Genomic DNA, 27,127 nt, shown 5'->3' on the forward strand with positions numbered 1-27,127 from the left:
AGAGAGAAAGGGTCTGAGCTGAAGCCACTCATCTCAATTAGTGAATAACATACCTCTCTTGTCCATCCTGTGAGGGCTGAGAAGAGCTCTGCCCAGGGTCAGTGTCTCCGCCACAGCCTATGTTCCCTTGCGTTCTATCCGCAGAAATGCCCCCAGTGCTGGGGTTCTGCCCTCCAACACTACCACTGAATCCTGAAGAAGAGGTAGTGCTTATCTGGCTAATACCAGGAGCAGAGGCAGACGATGAGACCGGTGGCACAGAGGAACCAGATGCAGAACTACTTGCTGCAGGATTTGTAGAACTACTATTCGAGGTGGGATTAAATGCACTGCCAGCTGGGGGAGCTGCTGATCCATTTGGAGCTAAGGGCCCAGCATTCCCTGGCGTAGCTTGTCCCTGTGCTGCTGCTGGTGGGGTCTGGTATTTAGGTGGTATCAATAGGCTGCTATCAAGCTGCAGAGTGGCTAAATAAGGTGCTGAAAGAATACATGCAAAGAGGTGACTTTAGTGATATTCTGCAGTGTCGGACTGAACCAGAATCTAGAATGGTCACTTGTAAAAACATTATGCTTTCAGACTGCAATACTCTGATTACAATACCCAAAATACTATCTCCACAGTCATGCTTATGTATTCTGCAAACATGGAGATGCACATGGAGCAACTTATAAATTCTACAGTAGAGGCTTGTTTGAAAAGAGAAAATCAATCACTTGTGATAGTCTCCTTTCAGACTGATTCCATGTGCCTGCCCTAAAAAATGAGAAGCTATATATTCCACAGTCATCATGGGACATTATGCTCCTAGGTTTACAAGCTTCTAAGATTCTCTTCAAAATATGCGTTAAAACTAAGCAGCTAATACCAAGTCATGCTGCTAAGTTTTCAAAATGTGGAGTAATTAGACATGATTAGGCAACTTTGAATAGTTTTTAAAAAATATATGTCCATATAGAAATTAGCATTAAACTGCCCAGAACACCAAACTGGACCTTAACAAATACAGCATTACTTGAGACAAAAGAAATATAATGTTGCATCTATAAAAGGAGGGATGGGACGGATTTGCTATTTTACTTCTCCAATTCTACTTTGCCAAATAAATTCCCATTTACCTAGGTGATGGCGGCAAACTTGCGCATAAAGTTTGAGTCTGGAATGATTGTCATTCTCCTCGCCGCTCCAAGGCTGGTTAAACCACTCACTCACAAGCTCATCTGTCAGCTTCTGTGCCACGGTTTTTCCCACGCGCATGATCCCATCACGTAGCACTTTGCAGATGGGCTTGTGCTGCCCAAGCCTACACATCTGATATCATAGACAAGATCATTAGTTGAAACAGGAGCCATTCCTTCATTCAGTACCAATGGTTAGCAAGGGAGATTCTTTAACATACATATGGAAGCATTTTCCTTTTTCTTTTAGGGTTATCACATGCAATCAAACCAACATTACAAGTTGGTCCTTTCAGGTAATTGTAATGTACCCTTAAATTGCTATCTGTCTCTCTAAAACTTGGACTAGGCTCTCTAAAAAAAAAATGTTTCTTCACTCAAGCCAATTCCTCCTGTACAAGAGGAGGCTGCTGAACACTACCTGATTGCTAACGGACAAAGAATTAGCAGATTCCTGCCTACTGTTGCTAACTGAGACATATGTCCACTAAAATCTCCTAAGTAATCCCTACTCATAATATTTTCCCATAAGATAACATTAAAATTTTATGGGCCATCTGTTCTGTTACAGACATTTGGAGATCACCAATCGCAGGGGCCACTGAAGCAGTGAGTATGCTGATCGCCTTTTTTTTTTTTATAAAGTAAATAGGACAAGGAGATTCTGCTATTAATCTCCATGACGCTAAATGGGTGCTTATGGCAGGGAATATAATAAACCTGCAAAAAGTAAACTACCTGTTCACCAGCAGGAGAGCCCGTATTATTATCCCTTACTAGAGTAGATGAAGTGAAGGCTTACTAAGCCCCGACAAAATCCTCTAGTGTATACTCTTCCTAAGGAGGTATCAATTACTGCCGAATAAGCAACCCTAGTGAAGTCATTAAGAAAAATTTAAAAGAGTGTCTGTCTGTACCCTCTTAAAAAGATCTGGCAGTGCTTTTTACATTTTGTAACTTATGTTGAACATTCCATTCAAGGGAATGGCTGGGCTTTAAAACTGCTTACACAAATTTTCTGTTAATTATGATTTAATAGTATTATATATCCCCTGACCAGACACTGTTCAGAAATGAATGTATCCAAGGCAGTGACTTAATTGATGTCATTACATCATGTTAGCATCTCCTCATTTCTTTGTAGCAACAACGTAAATTTACTATTCCGTGCCTACTCATACATTTACAGATCATGAATGTCCTGTTTTGGAATATTTTGCAATTCAGCTTGGAATCTTATTTAAAAACCACTTTCATAATGTTTACATGCCTATCATAGTACTAAATATTTTACAGACATTAATTTCATTTTGCTGAATACAAAGACATTAGATGTATCAGATACAAAGAACTTAGTGCATATATACTTTGGCATAAGAAATGTGGCACTTATTCTTCAAAGACAGACATGATTCTATTTTTTTTAAAGCAACAGGAATTCATATACTAAAGATGTAAAATTATCTGCCTGGTTTTTACATTATTATTAGGAATTATATTTTTAATCAGTATCAAAGTTTCAGTATTAAGATGTCATGTTAAAACACAACAGGGACATGATTCATTAAACTTATGTTTCAATTCAGAAATTTTCAAAAGACACATTTTTACACTGTTGTCAGGAACTCTCACCTACTCACCCTATCCCTCAATCCATCCAATAAATAAACACAAAGAGTAGATGTGCTCTTTTGGTAAAGCTCATCTTCTACATAGCCACACTTTCCCCTGGTGAGCAATATTCTTCAACTTTTAGCACATAAATGGAGAAGAGAGAACTGATGGGATTTTAAGATGTGTGGTAAGAATGGGAGGGGAACGTTTTCTAAATCTAACAAATATAAAGCAAAGATGGGAAAGCAATTTGCTTCCAGAAAAATTGGCCAATTCAATTCTCTTCTTCATCCACCTGTTTGCAAATTTTCTTTGAGATTTACTTTCAAGACATTTGTCTTGAAATTTAGTCATCACTATAAACAATCAGAGGATCCAAGTCATAAAAAGCAATTTTCACAGTAACTTCCTCACCTCGTATACAGCACTCAAGTCCCTGAAGAAAGTTTTGGCTCCTTCGAGCAAGGCCTCATTTTCTGGACACACCACAATATAGGCAACATCACGGTGGCCCCCATATGGGTCCAACAAGAGCCTCTCCCAAAACGGCAAGGAGAATGGCGAGATGGTGAGGAAATCCTTGTCATAGCCTACCAGCAGAGTGGGGATGGGCAACGGCTCAGGAGATTCTTCCGAACCTAAAATGACATTGTAGTGTAGAAAGGTACTGGAGAGTTTTTCCCACAACCTTACAATTTTGAAATTCCTGGTGCACTGGTCTTAATTCTGGCATCTGAAATGTCACTCCATGTTCACAAGACATTCTTAAAAGTATTTTTGAAATCATCTAATTAAATGGTCACTGATGAGGACTCTTAATTCAGAATTTGTTTATAAAGGTTCAGTAAGATCAGAGGGCAGACTAGAACAAGTTAAAATTAACTTTGCAAGCAGCACTACATCATTTCCTTCAAGATAAGCATTATGATCCTGACTATGATGAAGTAGACAGAACTGGCCCAGAAGTCCCTCCAGATGAAAATGCAGTGAGGATTGGGAAGATGAGGAGAATCTAAAAAATGCACTTTTTAGGGATTAGCTTCCTCACTGACCTGGATTATGCCAAGGGTGGTAGGAAACTTGACTCCAAAAGTAACTTTAGGAAAACAAAGAGATTATAAAACTAAACGGTCAAAGAAAAAGACTCCCCTATTTTGTTAGTGACGCAAGGACTTGACAGTAACTAACGCTGCTCTTCACTGAACAGCACTGAAGTCAGAAGAAATTTTAAAGAGGACAAAGACCCTACCGTAGGTTCCCCGTCCTGCCATTTTATGGAACTGCTGCCAAGTGAGTGGTCCCTGCACATGCTGGATGTTCTCCCAGGTCCTGCCCGTGCGCTTCTTTTGGATGGCATCTTGGAGAAAGGGCTGCAGGGACAACAGCATACGAACCACATCCTGGGAGGAGAGCATGCTGATGTCCAGCACTGGAAGAGAAGTGAGAAGAAACAGAGAAGATAAGGGGGCTAGCACCCTCCTCTTCCTCACCATCACCTCGAGCCTCAGTTATATTCAGAACAATGACGTTATTAGCTGTAGTAGATTCTAAAATATTTGACTTAGGAGTCAGGAGGAAAGATATTCTTCTACTAAATTAGAGAAAATACTTGATAATTTAGTATCAACAATAATAAAAGGGGAAATGGATTACTCTATATAAAAAAGTTTAATGGAAGAATTGTTTAAAAGTGGAAAAATGGATAGGTGCGACTTTTTAAAACCATGGAAATCTGTTTCCAAGGATTTTCATAAGACAGCTGCAAAAGTTTCTTAATTATTACTTTTATTTGCAAATATCAATGTTTTGTTTATATGATGAGTAGGAAAAAATGGAACTTAAATAAAAGCTTTTAAAAACTTTTTAAATGCTCCTAATTGGAAAAATATTTTCACAAAATACAGAATGCATGAAGAGAAAGCCAATCTTCAGTGCAGCCAGAGGCACAGGGAAACGCAGCTGAAGCCCTCAAGGACCGAAGCCCGCTGCAGGCACGGATGGGATTCACTGCCTTCTAAATGCAGATGGCTTTAGTCCCAGCGGTCGCCCTGGGGAGGGATTTTTAACCTAAAATTTGAAAGTTGTCTGAACTCCACGCAAAACTGTGCAAGCACGCTTGGACATACGTATTTTTTTCTCAGGATGGAGGGTTCATCATGCAAATCAGATTCTTAAAAAGGTCTGCAGAAAGAGCTAATTATGCTGGAGGTGATGTGGTGTGAATCTGCACAGCTGGATTCCTGAAGACTTTGCCTCCCTCTTACCCTTCTAGCTGATTAGGGAAGGGGCATGGAAAGAAATCTAAGATTTATCTGCCAACTAAATTTGAAACACAGGATGATTAAGGATTCTTAAGACATTTTCAAATGTGTCCCTAAATCAGTAAAACACAGGTTGCAAAGTGGTGGTCCATAGAATATTTTGTTAAACTTTGGAACAAATCACTCCAGGAAATTTCACACACCAATCTAGATTGCCAGCTTCCCTTGAACTGGGAGACCCATATTCCTGCATAACCACCACTTGCTGGAGCTGAGGAGCAGCTGTCCCTTTCAGGCACCTCATGGCCCCTTCCCTGCTGTCTGTCCTGAGTCTGATGCAGTTTTCATTGCCTTTTATCTTCAGCCAGTGCTTCTTTTTACATATAGTAAAGAACAACAGTGAATACTTCTTGTATTAATGGCTCTATCAAAAGCAGGAAATCACAGACCAAGAGAACCACAGATTTGAGGAAACTAAAAGCAAGCATGTTTCTTATGAACCCTATTCCTGTGCCTGCAAAATAGAAAGTGAGTTTTGAAAAGACAGCTTAAGGCATTGCCTTTTGCAAATGTCTCCCATCACATTCATTTACATTATCTGGTACTTTTAGGCATCTTAAAATTTGAAACCCAGACCTCCCCTGCAATAAAATGTCTTATTTTTCATCCTGAAAGACGACACCACTGATTCATGCACACAGACTGCTTTTCTGTCCGAAGGCCTATCTAGTAAAAGGACTCACCCAAGCTGATCATCCACATTTCTTTAGGGGAAAGGCTGCATTGTCTTCACTTCATAAATTCATTCAGTAGCAACTGATTAAGGGTCTGCTTAAGTATAAGGCACTGTGCTTGAACCTAAGCAGTTATACAAATGAGCATAACCCTTTAATGCTTTCTTAGTCATCTCTACCTCCATGAAAGCTTCCTTGAATGGCCTAGTCAGAAAATACCCATCACTCCCCATACTCTACTGACCTCTGGACATACTTTTAATTACTTCAGATTTCAAACTGTATTTAAGAAGCTTATATAACTTTCTTCCCTGCAAGACTGAGAGTTGTTCAGAAGCCGGGTTCGCACATCATTCACACAACCCTTCCAGGCTGGCCTCTGCTCCCACCACTCTACAGAAACAGCTCTCACCATGGTCAGAAGACATGTTTAATCCTTATCTTAAAATCTTCACTTGCATTTTAATGCCTGTCGATCACTTCCTCTTTCTTGAAACACTGGCTACCCCTGGCTTCCAAAAGCCCCCTCTATGGTTCTTCCTTCTCTGCTTGATAGGCTCACGCTTCTCTGCCTCACCTATACCCATCAGAATGTAGCTAAGCTCTATCAGGTCCTCTTCTCGTCTATACTTTTCTCCTCCTCCTCAATGAGCTCATCTGTGCCCCCTTAACTGAAGTTATCACCTATATGCCAACCACTCCCTCTCCCCTGAGCAAAAGGCCCAAGAGTCTACTTGATACCTCTACCTGGATGTATCAAAAGGGATCTTTAAAACTTCCAAACTTCCACAACTCAATTTATAAACTTTCTCTCCAGATATAGTCTTATCTTTGAACACCACTGACTATCCAGGTATACAAGTAACAAATCTGGGACTCCTCAACATCTCTCTTTCCCTTATCCCCAAAACTCAACTCACTATTGAGTCCTGCCATAATATTTCTTCTCCACCTTCTTCACAAGGACACTAAGGCAAGCTATTGTTTCTTACTAGGTCTTCCTCACTAACCTCCTTGTCTCCCCAAATCCATTCCTGCCACTTTCCAATCCATACCCAGAATTATAGCCAGTGCACATTGTTATTTTTCCTTTTTAACTACACAAATCTGACATCAGTGCTTCTTCTTAAAACCTTTCAATGACTTTGTATTGCTTTTTGCAGGAAGACCCAACCCCTAGCATGCCTCTAAAGAGTCACTGTAATCTAGCCCCTGCATGCTTCTAACCTCGCGTCAGTTTCTAAAGGCCCCAAGCTCCATACAACCAAGGGCCTTCCCACTTGCAGCACCTCCTGTCTGGGACACATGCCTCGCTCCCCATTCTCCTTCCTCAGTTAATGTGTACTCATCATTGAGATCTCTGAGCAAATGTTACTACTTCTACAACGAAGTCTTCTCTGACCTTCAGCCTAGAGTGCCCCGTCTATCCCATGCTTTTATCACTTATAAAATGGGTTGTAATAATATGCGTACTTGTGTAATTATTTAATTGATGTCCACTTCCAGAATAGATTAGAAAGTCCATGAGGGTAAGTGCCTTGTTTCTTTCAGTAACCATTTTATCCCCCATGATGCATTGCAGTTTAGGCAGTGAATGAATAAGAAAAGGAAACAGCAAGTTGCTTGGCACTCTTACAGCCCAACTTCACTGGAGCTTTTAATAATACAACCAGTTATATGCCCCAGTAACCACAATGCAAAGTAAAATGTGATTTTGTTATAAGTGATACACCAAGGGGGGAAACAGAGAAGGGAGAAGAGACTCTGGAAATGGCTAGAAGGCTTCATGGAAGAGGTTCCTTGGAAACTTGATCTGGAAGAATGGTGGATTTAAGCATGCAAGAGTGTGCAAATTATCAGTCTGTAAGCTCCTGACGACTCTGATACTCAGCGGTCACAGGTTCCCAACATAGACTGCTTACTTATGAGTTACAAGAGGAAAATTTCAGAAAACAATTACTCTTCTCCAAAGGCATTTCAATATAAAACATTCTCCCAGTCCTTAAGTTTAGGATAAAATCAATACAGCTCTCATTTTAGGTTCTTTTTTTTCCCCCTAAAGACATGAAATTAAAATTTTTTGTCAAATACAGTAAAGAAAGCTTTTAAGTTATGATCATACCAAGATACTCCTCAAAGTAAATTTGTGTTCTGGGACACCTACCATTGCTGTGAGGCCAAGAGTGCACAGTGGCACTTCTCACCAGAGCTTCGTCCACTTTTCCACCAGTGGGGTTATCCACATACTGCCGCCCCTGCTCCAACGCATTAAAGCATTCCGTCCAGTAATCGTTATTATCTGCTTGCACCCGGTCATAACTCCAGCTTACACAGGGAAGAGTTTGGCGATTGTTAGAGGAAATGTAGTCCAGGAAATTCAGTGAAGCAAAAGGTTGTGTGTGTTGATTCTGGAGGAGGAGGAGAAGGCTTATGGGTGGCTCCTGGGGTTTTTTGGTTCCTTCCACCTGAGGAAGGAAGGTGGACTGACACATCATTAAGCGCCTCTCTGCAGCCTGACCAATATCAGAATTCTTCCCAAAAATATCCAACTCATCTTCAAGGAAGAGTCCTGAATTGTAGCCAAGTTTGCGGTTCATAATCGCACTAAACCCACAGGTACAGCGGTACTGGTCCTCATTGGAAGAATCGGGGATGTAAAGCCCGACATCAGCCCCTTTGATGTTCATGTTGCAGGCACAGATGCAACAGCTGTCAAAGTTTCTGTCTTTAAAGATATTCATCACGGAATCGGAGAGAATCAGGGTAACATAGAGGCTGTGGGCTTCGGGAATTGGCTGCATGGTGGCGGGCTCCACAGAGTTGAGGGGCCGTGTAGTAGAGGGGGTGGAGGCTGGTGATCCTTGATCGGTGCTATCATACTTAACAGACCCTTGACCACTGGCAGTGCCCCCACCTCTGGGAGTTCTTGGGGTCCTGGGGGTTCGTGGTGTGGGGACAGAGAAGCGAGGGGTTGCTGGAGATGGTAGGACTCCTGCCCCACTATTGCTGGCTGGGGCAGCGCTGTTCAGCGTCACGGGTGTGTTCATCTGTGGTGTGTTCAGATAGTCTGGATCTGCTAGGCTCCCAACACTAGGCACGTTACTACAAAAAGAGAAGGCACCAAGTGAGGAAGGGCAGCATGTCACAGATGCTGAACTAGACACACGATCACCCCAGCCATGTACTGTGTATTTCTTATCATTTGTTTCTGCTATCACTGGGATACACTGGTATATTTAATTTTCTCTTAAAAAAAAAAAAAAAAAGATACAAAGGTCAGTGCAGTGTGTAGAGAAGAAGAAAGTAAGGTATGAAGAATAATTCAACACAGCACTTTCCTTCTACTTATTCCACATATAAGCATCCTCATCCTAACCTCTTGAAGGAACTTTTACTATTTTTATAAGAAAACATGGTACTGGGTTTGGTCAATGTAATTTGAAAAGTTGTAACTACTAAATGGAACTTCAACCATAAGTGCAGACACTAAATTAGCTAGAGGACCATAGGATGAAATTTCCATCTAATTTGCAATTACATTTTTGTCATTTTTTTTTTTGAAATTGAAAGTCTGCCAGTGTACTTGTTCTCTGAGGCTATAATCTATATATCATATCAAAGTAGTTATAATCAAATACACATGAAAATTTAACATTTTTCTAATTTTCAAAATGCAGCCCTATCTAGGCTTACATTTTTATAGTAATGAGTGACCATGAGGGAATTATATTTTAGGTAGCCCGTTTACCAGTACTATACTACAACTGATAGAAATATTACATATGCGGCTAAGAGGCCTCAGTATTAATTAGGTGGTTGCACAGAAGTACACATACTGTATCAGAGTTTCCAGCTTCCAGCAGCTTTCTGTGGGGTGGTAAGCACTTCATTTTTCACTTTTCAATATGGTATGCATTGCATATAGTGTAATTATTTTAGTTGCCCAAGACTGACTGGGCTATGTTATCTACTTTCTCATAAGCAGTGACTTCTTTTTGGAACAGCTAGGCAGAAAACACTGTCTGCAAGGTTCTGCTGTTTCATTATCATAAAACATTTTCTTGATATACAGTTGGCCCTCTATAGCCACAGGTTCCACATCTGTGGATTCAGCCATATACAGATGGAAAATCAAAATAAAAATACAACAATTAAAAAAAAAAACAACAGTTAAAAAATACAAATCAAAACAGTAAAGTACAACATTTATATAGCATTTACATTGTATTAGGCATTACAAGTAATCCAGAGATGACTTAAGGAATACAGAGGGATTTGTGTAAATTACAAGGAAATACTCTGCCATTTTAATATAGGGTACTTGAGCATCTTCAGATTTTGGTATCCGAGGGGGTCCTGGAATCAATCCCCCAAGGATACCAAGGGACAACTGTACTTTCTTAGATGTATATGTATATTAGCATATGAGTCCATTCTTCCTACTTAGAAGGTATCAAAAGAATATTTTAAAAATTTTTTAATATTCTTTTATATATATTAATACTGTACTTAAACTAATGCTCCTCCAATAAACTACATATTCAGTTACTTATAATGTGAAAGAAGCACATCATAAAGAAATGTCTCTTCAAATAATTTTCTTGTGATTTTTAATTAGCTATGCCTAAACTACCAGCCTAAAAGTCCAAATCAGGCACTGTAAAGAAATATTAAATCTGAGGCACAGTGGTATCTTTGAGTACAGATTAAAAAAAAAAAATGACCCAGAAAACTTGATTGGCAATCACTGCTCTCTTAGAGACCAAAATAGTTAAGTGTGTAATAACGATCTTCACTCTAATTGGACTCCTTTCAAATTCTCCTGTTCAACAAAACCCTAAAATTATTATGCAGTTCAGATCAGAAAAGGAACTATGAGTACTAACTGAAAACCTAAAGAATTAAATTGCTCCCTGGGTAGTAAGAATGGTTTATCTTGTAATCTGATTTTTCCCATTTAATAAAAATGAACTGAGTAGCAACCCTACGCTAGAAGCTGGATAGTCGAAAGTGAAAAAGAGAAACAAAAGGTGGCTCATAAGCAAGTATGGCAGACATGAAGCAAATGATTGCAGGGGTATTGCATGTGACAAAGCAGGAGTCCAGGGTGATGGCGAGCAGAGACCACAGCAGGATTACACATACTCTGGAAACAAAACATACTGTCCAATAAGGTAGCCACCAGTCCCCATGTCCTAAATTTAAATTAATTAACATAAAACAATTCAGTCTTGGTCTCACTAGCCACATTTCAAGTGGTCAACACCTGCAGCAGGAAGCTGATGACTGCCATAGTGGACAGTGCAGACAGGAATCACCTTCATGCCAGGTGCGGTAGCTCATGCCTATAATCCCAACACTTTAGGAGGCCGAGGCAGGAGAAACACTTGAACCCAGGAGTTCAGGACCAGTGTCGGCAACACAGGGAGACACAAACTCTACAACAAAATTTCATAAAAATTAGCTGGGTGTGGTGGCACGTGCCTGTAGTCCCAGCTACTCAGGAGGCTGATGTGGGAGGATCACTTGAGCCCAGGAGGTCAAGGCTGCAGTGAGCTGTGATTGTGCCACTGTACTCCAGCCCAGGTGACAGAGCGAGACCCTGTCTCCAAAAAACCCCCCCAAAAAACAAAAACAAAAACAAAAACAAAACCTTCATCACATAAAGTTGTATAATAGAGCCAGTTAAGAATACAAAGAATCTTTGGGATGGCAAATGAAAGATGTAATAGATCTAAATAATGACCTAAATGATTTAAACGATTATACAGCAAAAGCTTGCATGTGACCTTTTTGGGGAAACCTGTATGTATGAAAGAGATTAAACTGCTGAATGGGTTCTTAAAACTGCTATGTCATTTATTGGCAACTGTATGTGCTAAGCTAACCCCTTATGCGCCAAGGTGTTCTAGGTGTGTTGTGCCAGGATCTAGCTGAGTAAGCTAGAGTACAATCGGAGCACAGCAGCAGCACACCAGCCAGGCGCTCAGGGTGCTTTTCAGCACACTCTTTATACTGCTGGTGCATTGTTATTTCCACGGTACTTCTACAGTCATTAGTCGTTGAAGCATTGTGGAAGTCCTGTGTGGGAGGCAGAGCAGGATTACTCCATTTTAAAGGGAAGACCCAGGTAAAATGGTCATTTAAGGTCATGCATATAATGTTTGCAAGGCAGAAATTTCAGTCTTATTAATACTGCAAGTGTAGCTTCCTAAGTCTAGGATTCCTCTGTACTTTTCTGTCACCGTTTTTCTTTCTGACACTGACTTTATATACACAAGCAGGAAGTCTTGTTACGACATTAAAATTAACTTCATCAGGATGATTTTACAGAAGGTCACAAACTTGCAGCCCAGAGGCTGAGGCTGGACCACAAATTTGTTTTATTCGTTCCTTAAGCTCAGCACAATGGTGCTGAGCATCAGTAGTACCAATTCTTTTGCATTTACCCTGTGCATTTCATCTATATATTGCTTACCTGACCACAGCAGAAATCTGAATTTGTGGCCTTTTCTATCATTCAAATCACTTTATTTATTAAGAAATTATTCATCACAGGGAAAACTGATTCCATCATTGTTTAGCCTATCTGTTTGTTTTTGTGACAGGGTCTCGCTCTGTCGACCAGGCTGGAGTGCAGTAGTGCAATCTTGGCTCACTGCAACCTCCGCCTCGTGAGTTCAAGTGATTCTCCTGCCTCAGCCTCCCAAGCAGCTGGGTCACAGACACACACCATCATGCCCAACTAAATTTTTGTATTTTTTGTAGAGACAGGGTTTCGCTATTTGCCCAGGCTGGTCTCAAACTCCTGAGCTCAAGCAATCCATCCACCTCGGCCTCCCAAAAGTGTTGGGATTACGGTTTGAGCCACCGCACCCGGCCCTAGCCTATCTTCAACATATTCAGAACACTTACATTGGCCTACCATTGGGGAAATCATCTAACTCAAAGCCTGTTTTACAATAAAGTGCTGACTATCTCGTGTAATTTATCAAATACTGTACTGAAAGTAAAAAACAGAACGGTTGTATGGGTTCTCGAAGTACAGCATGTCCTGAACGTGTATTACTTTTACATCATCAAAAAGTCAAAAACTCCTGAGTAAATCCACTGTAAGTCAGGCACTGTCTGCGTACAAAATTTCATTTAGAAAATAATGCACATTTTCCAGCACAAAATAATTTGCACAAAAACATGAACGACCAATGAAGGAAAGTTTCAAATGATATGCTACTTGTCATCATTTTTTCTTTTTTTTTTTTCTTTCTGAGACAGAGTCTCACTCTGTCGCCCAGGCTGGAGGGCAGTGGCGCGAGCTTGGCTCACTGCAACCTCCACCTCCCGGGTTCAAGCGATTCTCCTGCCTCAGCCTCCCGAGTAGCTAGGATTACAGACTCCTGCCACCAAGCCCAGTTAATTTTTTGTATTTTTAGTAGAGACAGGGTTTCACCATGTTGGCCAGGCTGGTCTCAAACTCCTGACCTCAAGTGATCTGCCCGCCTCCGCCTCCCAAAGTGCTGGGATTACAGGCATGAGCCACCGCGCCCGGACCTTGTCATCATTTTTAACAAACATTTAGTTAAGATAAAAATTGCATCAAATATGGCAAGTAAATGACACAATCCCTATACATACTTGTAGCCATCTCTAATGAAAGTGGCTGCAGGGGGCATGGGCAGTTGTTCAATTTTAGGAGGAATTGCCCATGAAGGCCGAAACAGACAGGCATCAGGTATCTTCAGAGGTAGCAAACAATGGCTCGGCAACATCTTCAGTGGAGCAAACATGGAGGATCCCACAAAAGGTTGAAAGGATGGAACTTTGTGCACATATGAAAAGTCCTGTGACAACAAAGTGGGGTCAGTGTTAATATTGGTAAACTCTGTAGAACACACCACAGTGGCATAGTGCTATCATAAAAACAGCAACCAAAATGATCGTATTTCAGTATTTCTCTCCTATGATCATTAGAAAATGCTAATGCAGAAATGTTAAATCAATCAAAAGACACTATTTAATATGCCCGCTGGTGTGCCTCATGTTCTAATTAAAAGGATTCTTAGGAACTTATGTATATATGGCACACAGACAATACCATTTTAAAGCAGATGTATGTGAATCCACTTGGAAACTGCTCTGCCCTGGAAATGTTAATATATTGACAACTACCTTAATTTCCTCGGGCTTGGGACTTCCTAATCCATCTTCCACTTCCATTTTGAATTCTGTGAGTTGTGTTGAAACCATACTGACCATAGGGCTCTCCATCATGCCTAATGCTGTCACTGTCTCTGAGCTGATCCCATCTTTATAATTCATCACAGGAGAAAATGCAGGATGCTGTTCCAAAGATGGTGGAGTGGGAAACATCCTTTGCAAGTCTGCAACTGCTAAAAATAAGAAATAAAAAAAATTTGTTTAATAGGAAGGGCTTCTAAAAAGTCCTAGCTTATAGCCAGGCGCACTCTTTGGCATCAAAAATAGTGCTAATTAAATGATCACATCAGTTCACAAAAGAATATTAATAATGGAAGTGACTAAGAAGAAGGCCATCAGCAGAGAATTATCTTTTTCTGGGTCTTGTTTTGTTTTGTTTCGTGAGACAAAGTATCACTGTATCAACCAGGCTGGAGTGCAGTGGCCTGATCTTGACTCACTGTAACCTCTGCCTCCCTCGTTCAAGCAATTCTTGTGCCTCAGCCTCCCAAGTAGCTGGGACTATAGGCACGTGCCACCATGCCCGGCTAATTTTTGTATTTTTGGTAGAAACAGGGTTTCACCATGTTGCTCAGGCTGGTCTCGAACTCCTGGGCTCAAGTGGCCCGCCTGCCTCGTACTCCCCAAGCGCCGGGATGGCAGGTGTGAGCCACTGTGCCTGGACTTTTCTTGGTCTTTATCACTAACTTCTTGATGCTTTATGGTCTGGCTTCACATTAATTAAGTAAACAAAGTCTACATAACTTGTATGTTTCTTCCAACAACTGATTCCCTGAAAAGTCTAAGGAGAGGAATTAAACAGAAAGTGGAAGCAATTAGATAGTTACCACTACTAAAGTTCTATCCCTGCTTTCAAAGTATGTATAAAATATTACAAAAAATAAAAATTGTTTGGAGCCAGAGTTGTGGTTTATATATAAGAGGATTACTCAGCTAATTTGACAAATCCACTACACTTACAGCTGCTCTTTTGGGGAAACTCACAGCTGCTCTTTTGGGGAAACAGTTCCATATTTTTTCCAGACAGATATTAAAATGAAACTTCAAAGTTTCTTTTAAGAAATACTTAGAACAGCGATTCTGAACTCCTTCTTTAAAAAAAAAATTTCCTTTAATACACCTGTAGTAAAAAATTATCACTACAGTAGTTCATTAAGGCACTGATTCTTAAAAAGTAGACCTATTGAAAAGTTGTAGTTGTAAAATTTGGCCACTAGGGGGTGGCCTATGCAGCAAATTTTTTAAGTTTGGAGCCACAGGTTTTTAAATCAGTGATTTAATGTCCCAGTTTCCTATCCTATTGCTCTTTCCAACAACTTCAAGATTTAAACAGACCAATAATAACCACTGAATCACTAAGATCTGACTCCTAGCTCCGAATCAGAAATTAACACTGAGCAACTGTACTGTGCTGTGCTCACGGCTACCCAGTCCAGGTGCTGGGGACATAGTTCTGCTGTGGTCAGGTCACTTCCCCCCTTGGGGCCTTGGTTCCTTCATCTAACAGGGAAGGCAGGGCTAGATGGATGACTCTCAACGGGCCTACTTGCTTTGCTTTGTTTGTGAGGGGAGAGGAAAGCTTTCAAACACCTCAGCATATGGAGGCAGAAGAAAAGGTGAGAACTTCTGGATTACATAATCTTTACCGTGTTTCTAAGTGAAACAACTGTATAATCCTAAATCATTTAGCCTCTCTTGGCCTGTGGAGTTATTTGTAAAATAAGGAGAGGGAGAGGCCAATCAGCAAGGTTGTTAATTCCAACATTCATTTCCGTTAGCGATGCTCCACTGCTACTTATTTTCTATAATAGGAATCTATATCTGATTTCATTATACAAAAAAGTACCTGCTGCTTCTAAAAAAAAGAAGAAGAAAAAACTAAAAATCCCAAGTAGATCTTCAAGGCACCTTAAAAATTTATAGAAGTAGAAACATGAGCCAAGCCAAACAAGAAACTGGCAGAAAACTATTTGAGAGGCTACATAACCGATACACTCTGAGGTGGAAAAACAGGACTTAAAATGTAGCAGGAACCAGATCAGTAAGTTTTCTTTAAAACAAAGCCAAGATCTTTAATATAAAGTTAGTCTACACTGGAGGCCGGGTGGGATGGCTCACACCTATAATCCCAGCACTTTAGGAGGCCAAGGCAGGCAGATCATTTGAGGTCAGGAGTTCGAGACCAGTCTGGGCAATATGGTGAAATCCTGTCTCTATTAAATAAATACAAAAATTAGCCAGGCATGCTGGCAGGAGGCTGAGGCACAAGAGTCTCTTCAACTGAGGTGGCAGAGATTGCAGTAAGCCGAGATCTTGCCACTGCAATCCAGCCTCGGTGAAAGAGAAAGACTCTGTCTCAAAAAAAAAAAAAAAAAGTTCATCTACGCTTGAAATAAATCCATCACCTTTAACCTTTAGTCCCTATTCCTCCTCTCAAGCCGAAGAACAGCTACTACAAAACTGTAATATAATTTGAGTTATATTTTAAAACATAATTCTGCTTCATAAAATCTTCAAAGTCACATTGCCATAAATCTTAATAGCCAGTGTAGCTCTTTGTGAAGTACAGAAATTGTATAAATTCTCTTTAAGTTAAAAGGATGAGCTTAAACATAGCCTTTCTTATAAGTATCCTATGACACAAGATTTTGCAAAAAAAAAAAAATAGTTCTATTAAATTTGTTTTTACATTTCCTGTAAGAAACATAATAAAGGCACTTAGTGTTAGCTGACTTCTTTGATCTTCCTGAACGCACGCATATATCTCAGTTTTCAAAGCCTCAGCCACCCTGTTAATTTTAGCAAAGGTAAACAGAGAACACACAAAAAAGCAGGGATGAAATTCTACCTCCAAGAGAGTCACTTTATAAAGTGGTCTTTATCATTGTTAGTATCAGATATTCTTAAGGAAGACTCAGTCTGTCTCACTTCAATTTCCTAATCCGTAAAATGGGAAAAATATCTACTTCATATTTTTTGTGCATATTGAGATAATGTATGCTCAGAAGTGAACACTTTGCTGCAAACATCTAAACATCCAGCAAATGATGAAGTCAGTACAAATTAATTCTCCCTCCCAAACCTGGATTGGAAAAAGATGGAACCACTGTCAAGTTATGGGACTTTCTGAAAATATATGACCCTAAAGAAATTTTGAGATGACCAAAGGGAACCGGACTCAAAGTGGGTAAAGCAGAAAGAACACACAGACTCCAAGAAACACTTTGGTCCTCCAAAATAGAAACATGATTTGTCTCTTCAATTTTCTTCCCAGAAAACGGCTAAAGCAAGGGTGGAAACAGCCACCAGGACGGACTGGAGGTGAGCTGTGCTGCCCACAGTGCTCTGCTTACTCCCATCCTGCCTATCTCTGCACTTCAGCGGGAACTCATAAGACACCCACCTGCTTCTGCCCAGCACTTTATGTATTCATGCACAGGATGGAAGACCTCCAACAAAGCAGCATTGTTGATTTCTTAGTGTTCTCCTCACCCCAGAGCACATGCCCAAGTCCCTTCCAAACCGTAAGGACTCTTGGAAAATAAACAAATGAACCAACCCCAAAATCCAACTCTTTCCTTTGGTCTATTCAAAGACTCATACTTTAAACTGATGTGCTTTCAAATACGAAAATTTCTAAGAAAGTGGTTAATAATAAAACCTAATAAAAACATGTTTTTACTATAACACAATACTACCTCAACATAAACTTGATATTAAAGTAAACCTATTTGTCACTGTTTGTTGCTGTCTTCAGCATTACATTCACAAATGAATAATGAGGAACCTATGCTTTCCAACACAATATCCACTGGCCACACGTGGCTACTGAGCACCCAAAATGGGGCTTGACCAAATAGAGATGGGTTGCACGTGTAAAACATACACTGTATTCCCAAAACTTCATACCAAAAAAAAAGTAAAATATGTACAACCATTATATATTACATTTTTATAAAAAAGTGAAATACTGCAATAATTTTATACTAATTACGTGTAAAAATAATATTTTGGATACTTAAATACTGTATATTATTAAAATTAATTTCTTTTTTTAAATAGCCACTAGAAAATGTGAAATTGCACATGTGGCTCTCATTTGTGGCTTCCCTTGTGTTTCTACTGGACAGTGTTGTTTAGACATTAATTTTGTTTTGTTTCTGTTTTTTGAGATGGAGTCTTGCTCTGTCGCCGAGGCTGGAATGCAGTGGTGCTATCTCGGCTCACTGCAACCTCCGCCTCCTGGGTCCAAGTGATTCTCCTGCCTCAGCCTCCCGAGTAGCTGGGATTAGAGGTGCACACCACCATGTGGTGCCAAGTTTTGTATTTTAAGTAGAGATGGGGTTTCACCACGTTGGCCAGGTTGGTCTCCAACTCCTGACCTCAAGTAATCTGCTCACCTTGGGCTCCCAAAGTGCTGGGATTACAGGCTAGACATTAACTTTTATAATACATTTGTCTTCCCACCGCAATGCCCAAAAATCTATCGCTGAGATTAAAATATCTTGCCAGGCTATTTTCATTGTCATTTCTTGGGAGGAAATACTGTGTGTTCCCCTCACTCCCCCACCCCATCCCACAAATACATATGCTCTCACGAATACATATTTATATATATGCTTTGTACACATTAAGATGATCCTCTGTATTCTTGCATATCTGGGTTTTCCTGGTGTTAATATTCTGTGCTACATTTCATATTGATTCGTTTTTATAACGTGCACTTTATCATAAAATTTTGAATTTTGAGTAGCTTCTTTTTGAAATAATTCTTTTTTGGATAGAAATGAGAGAAAGGATAGAGCACACAATATACTTCACTGGGCAATGCTGCTAACTAGCAGGATGTCTGCGAGTGAAAAGCCTTGGCTGAGTTATCAGACATTCTAACATTTCACATCACTACGCATCACGTCATGTCAAAAAGGGTAAAGGATCAATGGATTCAAAAAAGAGGAAAAACTCACTCATCTGACCTGCACATATCTATTTTAATACTGTTTCTTTTAATCTGTGAAGTTCCATGTTTGTGAAGTTCTGCAGTGCAGAGTAATAAAACAAGAAAAATGTTTAACTAAAAAAACTACAGCAACGGGCTGGCTATCATTATTCATTTTCACCCATGTCATGCTTGAGAAAGCTTTGCATATTTTAAAAAGCTATGGATCCACTAAAGCTGTCAAAATCCAATCTCTGTATACTTCCCAACTTCTAGATTTGAGTAAATCAGCAAGCACTACATTTATAGGTTCATAAAGCTTTTTGACTCATCCCTATGACATGGTGGTTTTTCCCCTCAATTTGTTCTCATTACCAGCTGAAGTTAATGAGAAGGTGTTAAAGAATGATTTGCAATGGAATTATGTTTCTGCTTCAGAGTATTCACATAAGCTACCCTGACTTTTTTTCCTCTTGTAGAATAATTTGGTTTCTTAGGGCAAAGAATATACTCAAAAAAAAGAGGTTCATCTCTTTGTCAGCATATATGGTAAAACTAGTTGATCTCAAAAGGAAACACAAAAACTTTAGTATGCATCTTGAAAAGGACCACTGAAATCAAATATCCAATATCCTTGAGTGAATTACATTTATAAAAACAGAAACATTTTACACAGTCTTATAATAGAGTATCAGTTTGAAAAATCACTTGTGCAGCATTTATTCTACTAGGAAAGGACTATTAGAAAAACAAACCTAAAACATGTTTTTCTACATTTTAAGCTATAAAAAGCTAATTCTTAACTGGAAAACAAAGGAAAGGAATTCAAATTAAGATGGTTTCTGTATATGATTAGCTGCCTGCCATCTCAGAACACCAATTTATATAGGTTTTAATTCACAGTTAGAATTCTGTCAAAAGGAAGGGGAATTTCAGATAAAGATAAAGCACCACTGAGTATGAGAATATTATATCTAAGTTACAGGCAGTGAGCCACAATGGCTCAGTCAAGTTTCTCTACCTACTTGGTGGATAAGGAACAGCAGCTCTTCCATCCTTCCCAAGAGGTCGGTCTTCTGTCCCAACTGCAGGCATTTTTGATGAGCGCAGAGCAGGTGATACAGCCTAAGAACAGATGATGTTATTAAAACAGAGTGACGTGTATGTAAGTAGGGCAGCATTCAAATATTTCCTAATGTATGCCTATTGGTAGATGCCTCTTGGTAGAAGCGTTTACCAGGTGAACCTCTAGAAATACCAATAGATAGTGAAACAAAGGAGATGGTTACAAGCTTATCAAGTGTAAGAAACAGTGAATTTTTTCCATGGATCTTGTGAGGGCAGATTGCGCCATCAAAGGAGAGCTTGCAGACCTTAAGCAATTCTTCCCTCCCAAGTCAATTTTCAGGGACACAGTGTTACATTAGGGTGGTGCCTCCAGTAGTAACTGACAATTGGTCTGGTTTCCCTTATACTTGGAAGCAAGCAGCTAAAAGGCATAATCTCAAGCCCTCCAATTCTTTTTTTTTTTTTTGCATTTATCACAACAAACTATGTATCTTCTGTACCTATTTTTATAGTTACTATTTATCTTCACCAAAAATAACCTTGTTTTGTAAAATTATTGAAATATTCAGAAGGTTTTTCTCTGATCTGTTATTCAAAAACAAACCAAGTGCATTACTGGGCAAGATTATCTTTAACATTAAATGAACTGGTGATGAATTAAAATAAAATATAAAATAAAGCAAAAAATGATTTTTACAAATAGAAGGCCTTTTATTTATTTATACTTATACAATGTCACAACATTGAAATGTAAAATTAAAATTAAATTCAAAGACACATGAGATGACAACTCAGCCAACAGCCTCCCAACTCCATTTACGAGTAGTAAGATGAATTAGCAATATATTCTAAGGTAAACCGCTCATGTGATTAAATGCCAGACTAAAAATCAGAGTAAAGCAAAAACACTCAGAGAAATGAAAATTTGATTGAAAATGTCCAATTCTCCTTTTCATGTTAATATTACTAAAAGTATATTCCCAACAGTTAAACATTTCTTCATTAAGCTTAATAGTAATTCATAATTTATACAAAGAATAAGTTCAGTGGCCCAGAGCAGAAACAATTACCAGGATAGTGGTCATGAACAGATCAGGCAGGCCACTCCAAAATGCTTGCTCTGTTCTTTTCTTTCTCCTCCTTTGACTTGTACCTCCTTTTCTTTTCATATTGGATTCCCATCACCATTGCCAAAGCACCTATCCTAACCCTCTGTATCTTTAAAACCAAACCCAGGCAGCACTTGGCCTCCGGTGGATAGTCAAATTCAATGCCTGGATCAGCAATGAAGAAATGAGTCATTTCTTCTACCAGAGTTTTTCACATTGTCATGTCCTTTTCCTTCATGTGGCCACTGTATAAATTCAGATTCTAGTGTTCCAATCCAACAAAAGTTACCAGATTAGAGGATTCCTGCTTTCGGCATATCAGACTGGAAAAAAAAATAGCCCTTCTGCCAGTTCAGTTCTATACTCAGCAGCCCTCAGAGGAACACATATTAGTACAGTTTAAAATCCAAAACTTTCCTAGACCTATCAGTCTCTAACCATCCAAAAAAACAGACCAATGGTCTGTTCCTTATCCCTGAAAGCTAATCTAGTTCATTTTTGTTGTTTAATCAAGGCTCATTCCACACTTAAACTAATGTCCCTCCCCCCTTCCTCTCAATGACCCCGTCTTTCCATATTTCAAGTACAATCCATTCTTCCAGACCATTATGATCTCCTCATCTTCTAAGTACTTATAACAGTAATGGTGTATAATATCTGTTAGATACATTTTATTTTAAAGTTTGAATGGGCTTTAGAAATGTTTCCTACTTAACTTTCAAGCCTTAACTTAAACACTGCTCCCCATCACTTGGTCACTTCGTATCTGAATGTCCAGCAACTTTAGATTCAGGTCTATTATTGTACTCACAGCAATAAGTACATTATAACTTTATGTGCCATTTCTCCTTATGTCTGTGAGCATCTCAAGTATAAGGGTGGTAATTTAATCATATTTCTAACCTCAATGACTAGCCTTAGTACCACCACAAAGGAATTAACCTTCAAACAATTAACAAATGTATGTAAAACAGATGAATAGGGAGGTAGATAAGTGAATAAATGAAAGAAAAGTAAACTAATAAGCTGACCTTTTTGAAAACAGAGCCTATCTTACTCATCTCTAGGTCTCCCAGAAAAAACAAGCACTTGTATTTGCCCAAAGGTACAGAGTTGGTTAGGAGGATGAGGACACACATTTCCTGACTCTTAGTTCTGCTGATCTCCAAAGAATTATAGTAATTATTCTTCTCTGTCATTTTAATCGTATGCTGCCTTGTAGTATTTAACTTCTATGTATATAAATTCTATTCCCCTACAATGATGCCATGATCTTAAAAAGTATAAATCATATTTGCATACCTAACCTCTGACTTATTAGATGAATAAAAAGTTATGTGGGCATTACTTTAAAAATCAAACCTAAGGGACAACGTAATACATTTCTAGTAGTCCTGTGATATTTAGAAGAATTTATTACAATAAATGTGAAAGATTTTAATACGTACAACTGGAATACACTAATGAAAAAGATCCTTCAATGAACAAAACTCGAGGTGGATACACTACGCTAATAACCTTTACAATCTTTTCCAAGTATACAAACTTTTTTTATACAGCGTGACTAGATTCCAGTATACAGACATTTATAAAGAACATTCAGAACCTGAAATAAGAGCCCCCAAATTCAGGACACCAAACTATAAAGAAATACTACAACACTGACATAAAGTCCTTTCATGTAGCGAAATTTTTGTTTATGTAGCTATGGCAAACTCACCCCAAGTTCGTCGTCATCAGAATTATCAAAGATGTTGTCTAAGTCATGCAGGGAAGGTGCCAAATCTGTTACCTGCGTAAGGCTACTGGAGCCAGCTCTGCCAGCAGCATTATCCTGCCGGACATCTGTAGGAAAGGAGGCAAAAGACACAGAATAAACAACTCCACCAAGCGCAAAGGAGTAGGGAGAGGACACGGATCTCAATGAACATGACCTGCCTGTGAGTTTTTCCCTATGGTTTTAGTTAAATTTAGAGACAATTATTTCCAAATATGTTTATCAGTTTTGAAAGGAACTGAAAAACAAACTATGAAAAATATATTAAAGATGAGATGAAATTCTTATTACAATAAGAATAAAATTTTACATTGAGAAGCATCTCCTTTGCATTTCATTTTAGCAACAATCCAAGTGAGGCAAATAATCATTGTACACACCTGTTTTAGTAGCAGAACTGAAAATAGACATGGCATTTTTCCCATCAGGCACCGGCGTGGAATGACCTGGTGTAGTGACATCCTTGGTACCAAATCCATCCTCTGACTGTATAATAAATTCAGCCAAACAAAACACATGAACACCAACCCAAAGTGTGAAATATGAGGGAGAACACAAAGAATTAGAGGGTAGAATGGAACTTGTTATGAGCACAAGTATGATAAACCATGGTCTATGCAACCAAAGGAAGTAAAAGATAGGTCCTTTCTCTGGAATTTCAACAGAACCATGAGCTCCCCACTTTCCCCTCAATCCTATGGGGTATTCTGAGTGAATCAGTGTTTTACGCCTAAGCAGTACTGGTGGCATTTGATTACAGACCTGCCATGGTGTTAAAAGCTGCCTTTAACAACATTTTAGATGCTAAATTATAGATTTGGCTTTCTGGGTCTAGGGAGATCTGTATAAAACAATCTAAAAAGCATTCCCCTAACTATACCAGCCTCTTATAATTGTTTTATTTCCTTGATTCTCAAGAATACCTATTTCAATGGCCCATATTTTAGAATGCCTGAAAATTTGAAATTAAAGACAGCAGACACAACCAGTACTCATTTTTATGATGATGAAACCAGTAAAATTAATACTGATAGTCTATGGGTAGAGTTGATATTAACCCAGAGAATATATAGGTATAGCGCTCAACACAGTAAGGATAAGAAGCGCTCGATAAATTGTGTATACCTACTGTTACAAACATTTTTTCCTTTACATTTTGGGTAGTTCGGAATAATATTTTAAAAGAAATAGGGAGCATAGGCCAACAAGAATTAGCATATGAGAGAAAACATGCACTGTACAAGCTATAGCCTGGAAAATATGAGGCTTCATTTATGTTCGGCTGACTTTTAAACAAAGGTGAGCCATGACATAAAAAGGAACAATACGCTGTTCAATACAATAGTACCAAGAGCATGAATATGGGGACAGAGCACTCAGGCAAGACTATCTCAAACGTTCTGCCTCCAAAGTCTTCCCACACATGTTGTACTGACATAGATAGAAACCCACACCATGCTGGACTCTCTCTCTCTGTTAAATGGTACCTTATTCTTTTTCAGGGAATCTTTCTCCGTCCCTTGTTTGCATTTCTTGTTGGCTGTAAAGATGTATTTTATGTCACCATCTTCAAAGGTATATGGGTCATTCACTTCTCCCAAACTGTCTCCAGGTTGTTGTGATAGAGGCAATGGGTCAAGGAAGTGGAGTGGCTGCATCTGGGGCTGTTTGTCTTGCCAGATTTTAAACCGTTTGTTAGGTTGTGCTAAGAGTCTAAAAGACAAAAAAAAAAAAAGAGCATTTATGCCTTAAAGCATTTACAAAGTTTAAACTTTTTGTAAAAACAACTAAAAATTCACCGATATAGTGATTTGCTTTTACAGTTTATATTCATGATTAAATAAAAATTAGCATACTTTGTCAAGAATATATGCTTTTGTCTCTGGGCCCATCAATTCCACTTAAGAGCACAGGTTCTCAGGACGGACTGCCTAGTTTCAAATCCCATCTGTGTCATTTACTAACTGCATGGCCCTAGTTTCTCAGTTATAAAATTAACGTAATAATATGGTACAGTGAAGATTAAATGAGATAATCTATGTAAAGTTTTAGAATGGGTGGCTCAAAAGAGCTATAAATATTATACTAGATACATGATACATACACCTGAATGCAGGCAAAGCCTTCCTCAAAAATGTCAACATACAAAGAAGGCACTGACAGCAGTATGGAAAGTCTTATAAAGCTATATTCTTTAATTAACAAACAGTAGGGCAAAAATGAATTAATATATTTGGAGTGTACTTAAATGGCATAAAGAGTTCTTTATATGCCCATGTGTCAAATGACATGTGTGCTAACCTATAAGTAGGACAAAGCATTTGACCATTAAACATTTTCCATATCCAGAGTCAAGAAGGACAAAGAAAAGCCTACTTCAATTTTGAATCTGAAAGTTTAGCAGGTAGAGATGGGGAGGGAGCCCATGCCCTTCTGGTGGACGGGTGGGTGGTGCAGAGAGCTGTCTTACCTTTGCAATGCAGTGCTCTCTGAGTTTACCTCCATTTTGGCATCACATCTCTCACCCTGGAGCTCTGGAGGCCTGAACTCAGCATCATCACTGGGTGGGAGACGATAACTATGCCACCACTTTTCTGATGACTCCGGGTTCGAGGGCCTAATCCCACAATATAAGGCTGTCTCGCTGACCTCTGCCATGAGAGGCAGTCTTTGGCCTACGAGGACAGTTCTGTCATCCAGAGTAGACAACTGCTGGAGTTCTAGTCCATTTCCATAAAGGGCTGGATTCACAGGGACCGATGGTGGGTCCAAACTCTCTGTTTCCTGACCTCGTGGCTGAGGGCTGAGTGTTGGTGGCAGAGGGGATATAGGGGAATGAGGTGAATCCATAGGATTCAGATTCATTTGCTTGCTTGTATTTCTGGAAGGCACGGCCATTTGCTTATCATATTTCCTACTGCTAGACACCTCTAAGGAGGAGTCTATCCCTGCCAACCCTAGTTTCTGTCCTGGTGTATCTTGTTCCATGCATAATTCTTCAGCCACAGAGGGCCTATGGTGAAATGGTATTAAGGGTCTCTTTTGCAGCTTGTCTCCTTTTTCCTGTCTTTCTGTTGTTTTGTGCTTAGAAGAAGCAGGAGGTGGTAAAGATGAAGATGATGATGGTCCTGCACTGAACCCTGGTTGAGATACTGTGGGAGGTCGATTGGGCCCGACTGCACAACGTTTTAAAAGCTTATGCCTAAAATGAGAGTAAACAATTACATCATTATAACATTAAGAAAAGAGATTCTCTGACAAAATTTTGCCTTTTAAAGCATACATTAGATGTACTAATACATATAAAAGGGCTCTAAGTTTTTAATTATACTTACATAACTAAAAAACACAATACACCCCAATGAAAAATGAAGAATCAATCACATACAAGTTAAGCAGATAAGAAATGGGCACAGCAAAAGATGTAAGGTACATTGCTAATCCCTACAAATCACTGATTCAAAAAAACCCAAATCTTTTAGATTTGGTGAGGGCCTCAGATAACCTATTCATACTGCATCTTAAAACCATGAGAGTAGAGTCATGAGATTCTCTGCCAAGAAACAACAAAGCTTCCAATTTCTATTTTATAACACTCTACTAACTGTAATATAGAATGGCTTATAATGGCTTGTAGTGCTGTAAATTGGGAATAAAATAACTATGCAACTACTCTGCCTCAAAGTGTGGAACTAAAACAGTAAGTTTCCATCCTAAGAACATTTAATAGGATAAATATACTAGAAACTTTATGTGCCACTATATCTAGGCAAGAAGGGATAAAAGACAACTTTGGATCTTACAGACACACGTTAAAATGACAGAAGTTAACACCACACATACACAAATGCACCTGAACCATCTAAGCAGAAAAACCAAGTCGGCTCACATCTTAACACACTTCTTGGCAAGCATGGGTGTGAAAAAGGGCTCAGTAAGAGCCCACTAGATGATGCCAAGGTTTAATCTGTACAACAAAGTTATACTGCAGGTCAGCCAGTACCTCCCAATATATAAATCATTCCCGGGGAAATATGTGAGCTCTCCTGCCGGTGTAGTAGTAACTCTCTGAGGCCACTAGGGTGGCATTAAATTACTGCTGCATTGCACTAAATGATGCCCTAGTGAGCAGTAAAACGGATTTGTGGGGCATAATGGGATGGTTTAGTGGGACAGCAGGATGGCTGCCCTGCTCCATAAGGCCATTAAAGAGTGGAAGGAGTGGTCTGTAC

At 39.2% G+C, this 27,127-nt stretch overlaps 1 protein-coding gene across 3 annotated transcripts in view; it reads right to left on the minus strand.

The window, feature by feature from the left end:
* The window catches only part of MED13L (mediator complex subunit 13L), a 319,479-nt gene that overhangs the window by 24,511 nt on the left and 267,841 nt on the right, over window positions 1-27,127 (minus strand). For 2 of the 3 annotated variants that reach the window (XM_034934592.3, XM_055096226.2), the window contains exons 10-21: window positions 25,366-26,097; window positions 24,383-24,608; window positions 23,276-23,381; window positions 22,839-22,963; window positions 19,967-20,066; window positions 13,955-14,175; window positions 13,421-13,626; window positions 7,950-8,887; window positions 4,040-4,219; window positions 3,205-3,428; window positions 1,117-1,309; window positions 54-477 (exon numbers count right to left, since the gene is read on the minus strand). In XM_034934592.3, the coding sequence (XP_034790483.1) occupies window positions 54-477; window positions 1,117-1,309; window positions 3,205-3,428; window positions 4,040-4,219; window positions 7,950-8,887; window positions 13,421-13,626; window positions 13,955-14,175; window positions 19,967-20,066; window positions 22,839-22,963; window positions 23,276-23,381; window positions 24,383-24,608; window positions 25,366-26,097 (3,675 nt within the window). The remainder of the gene's footprint in view (window positions 1-53; window positions 478-1,116; window positions 1,310-3,204; window positions 3,429-4,039; window positions 4,220-7,949; window positions 8,888-13,420; window positions 13,627-13,954; window positions 14,176-19,966; window positions 20,067-22,838; window positions 22,964-23,275; window positions 23,382-24,382; window positions 24,609-25,365; window positions 26,098-27,127) is intronic. The other variant, XM_034934593.3, reaches the window with a different exon arrangement.

Source organism: Pan paniscus, chromosome 10 (assembly GCF_029289425.2).
Source record: "Pan paniscus chromosome 10, NHGRI_mPanPan1-v2.0_pri, whole genome shotgun sequence".
In the NCBI taxonomy this organism is placed as follows: domain Eukaryota; kingdom Metazoa; phylum Chordata; class Mammalia; order Primates; family Hominidae; genus Pan; species Pan paniscus.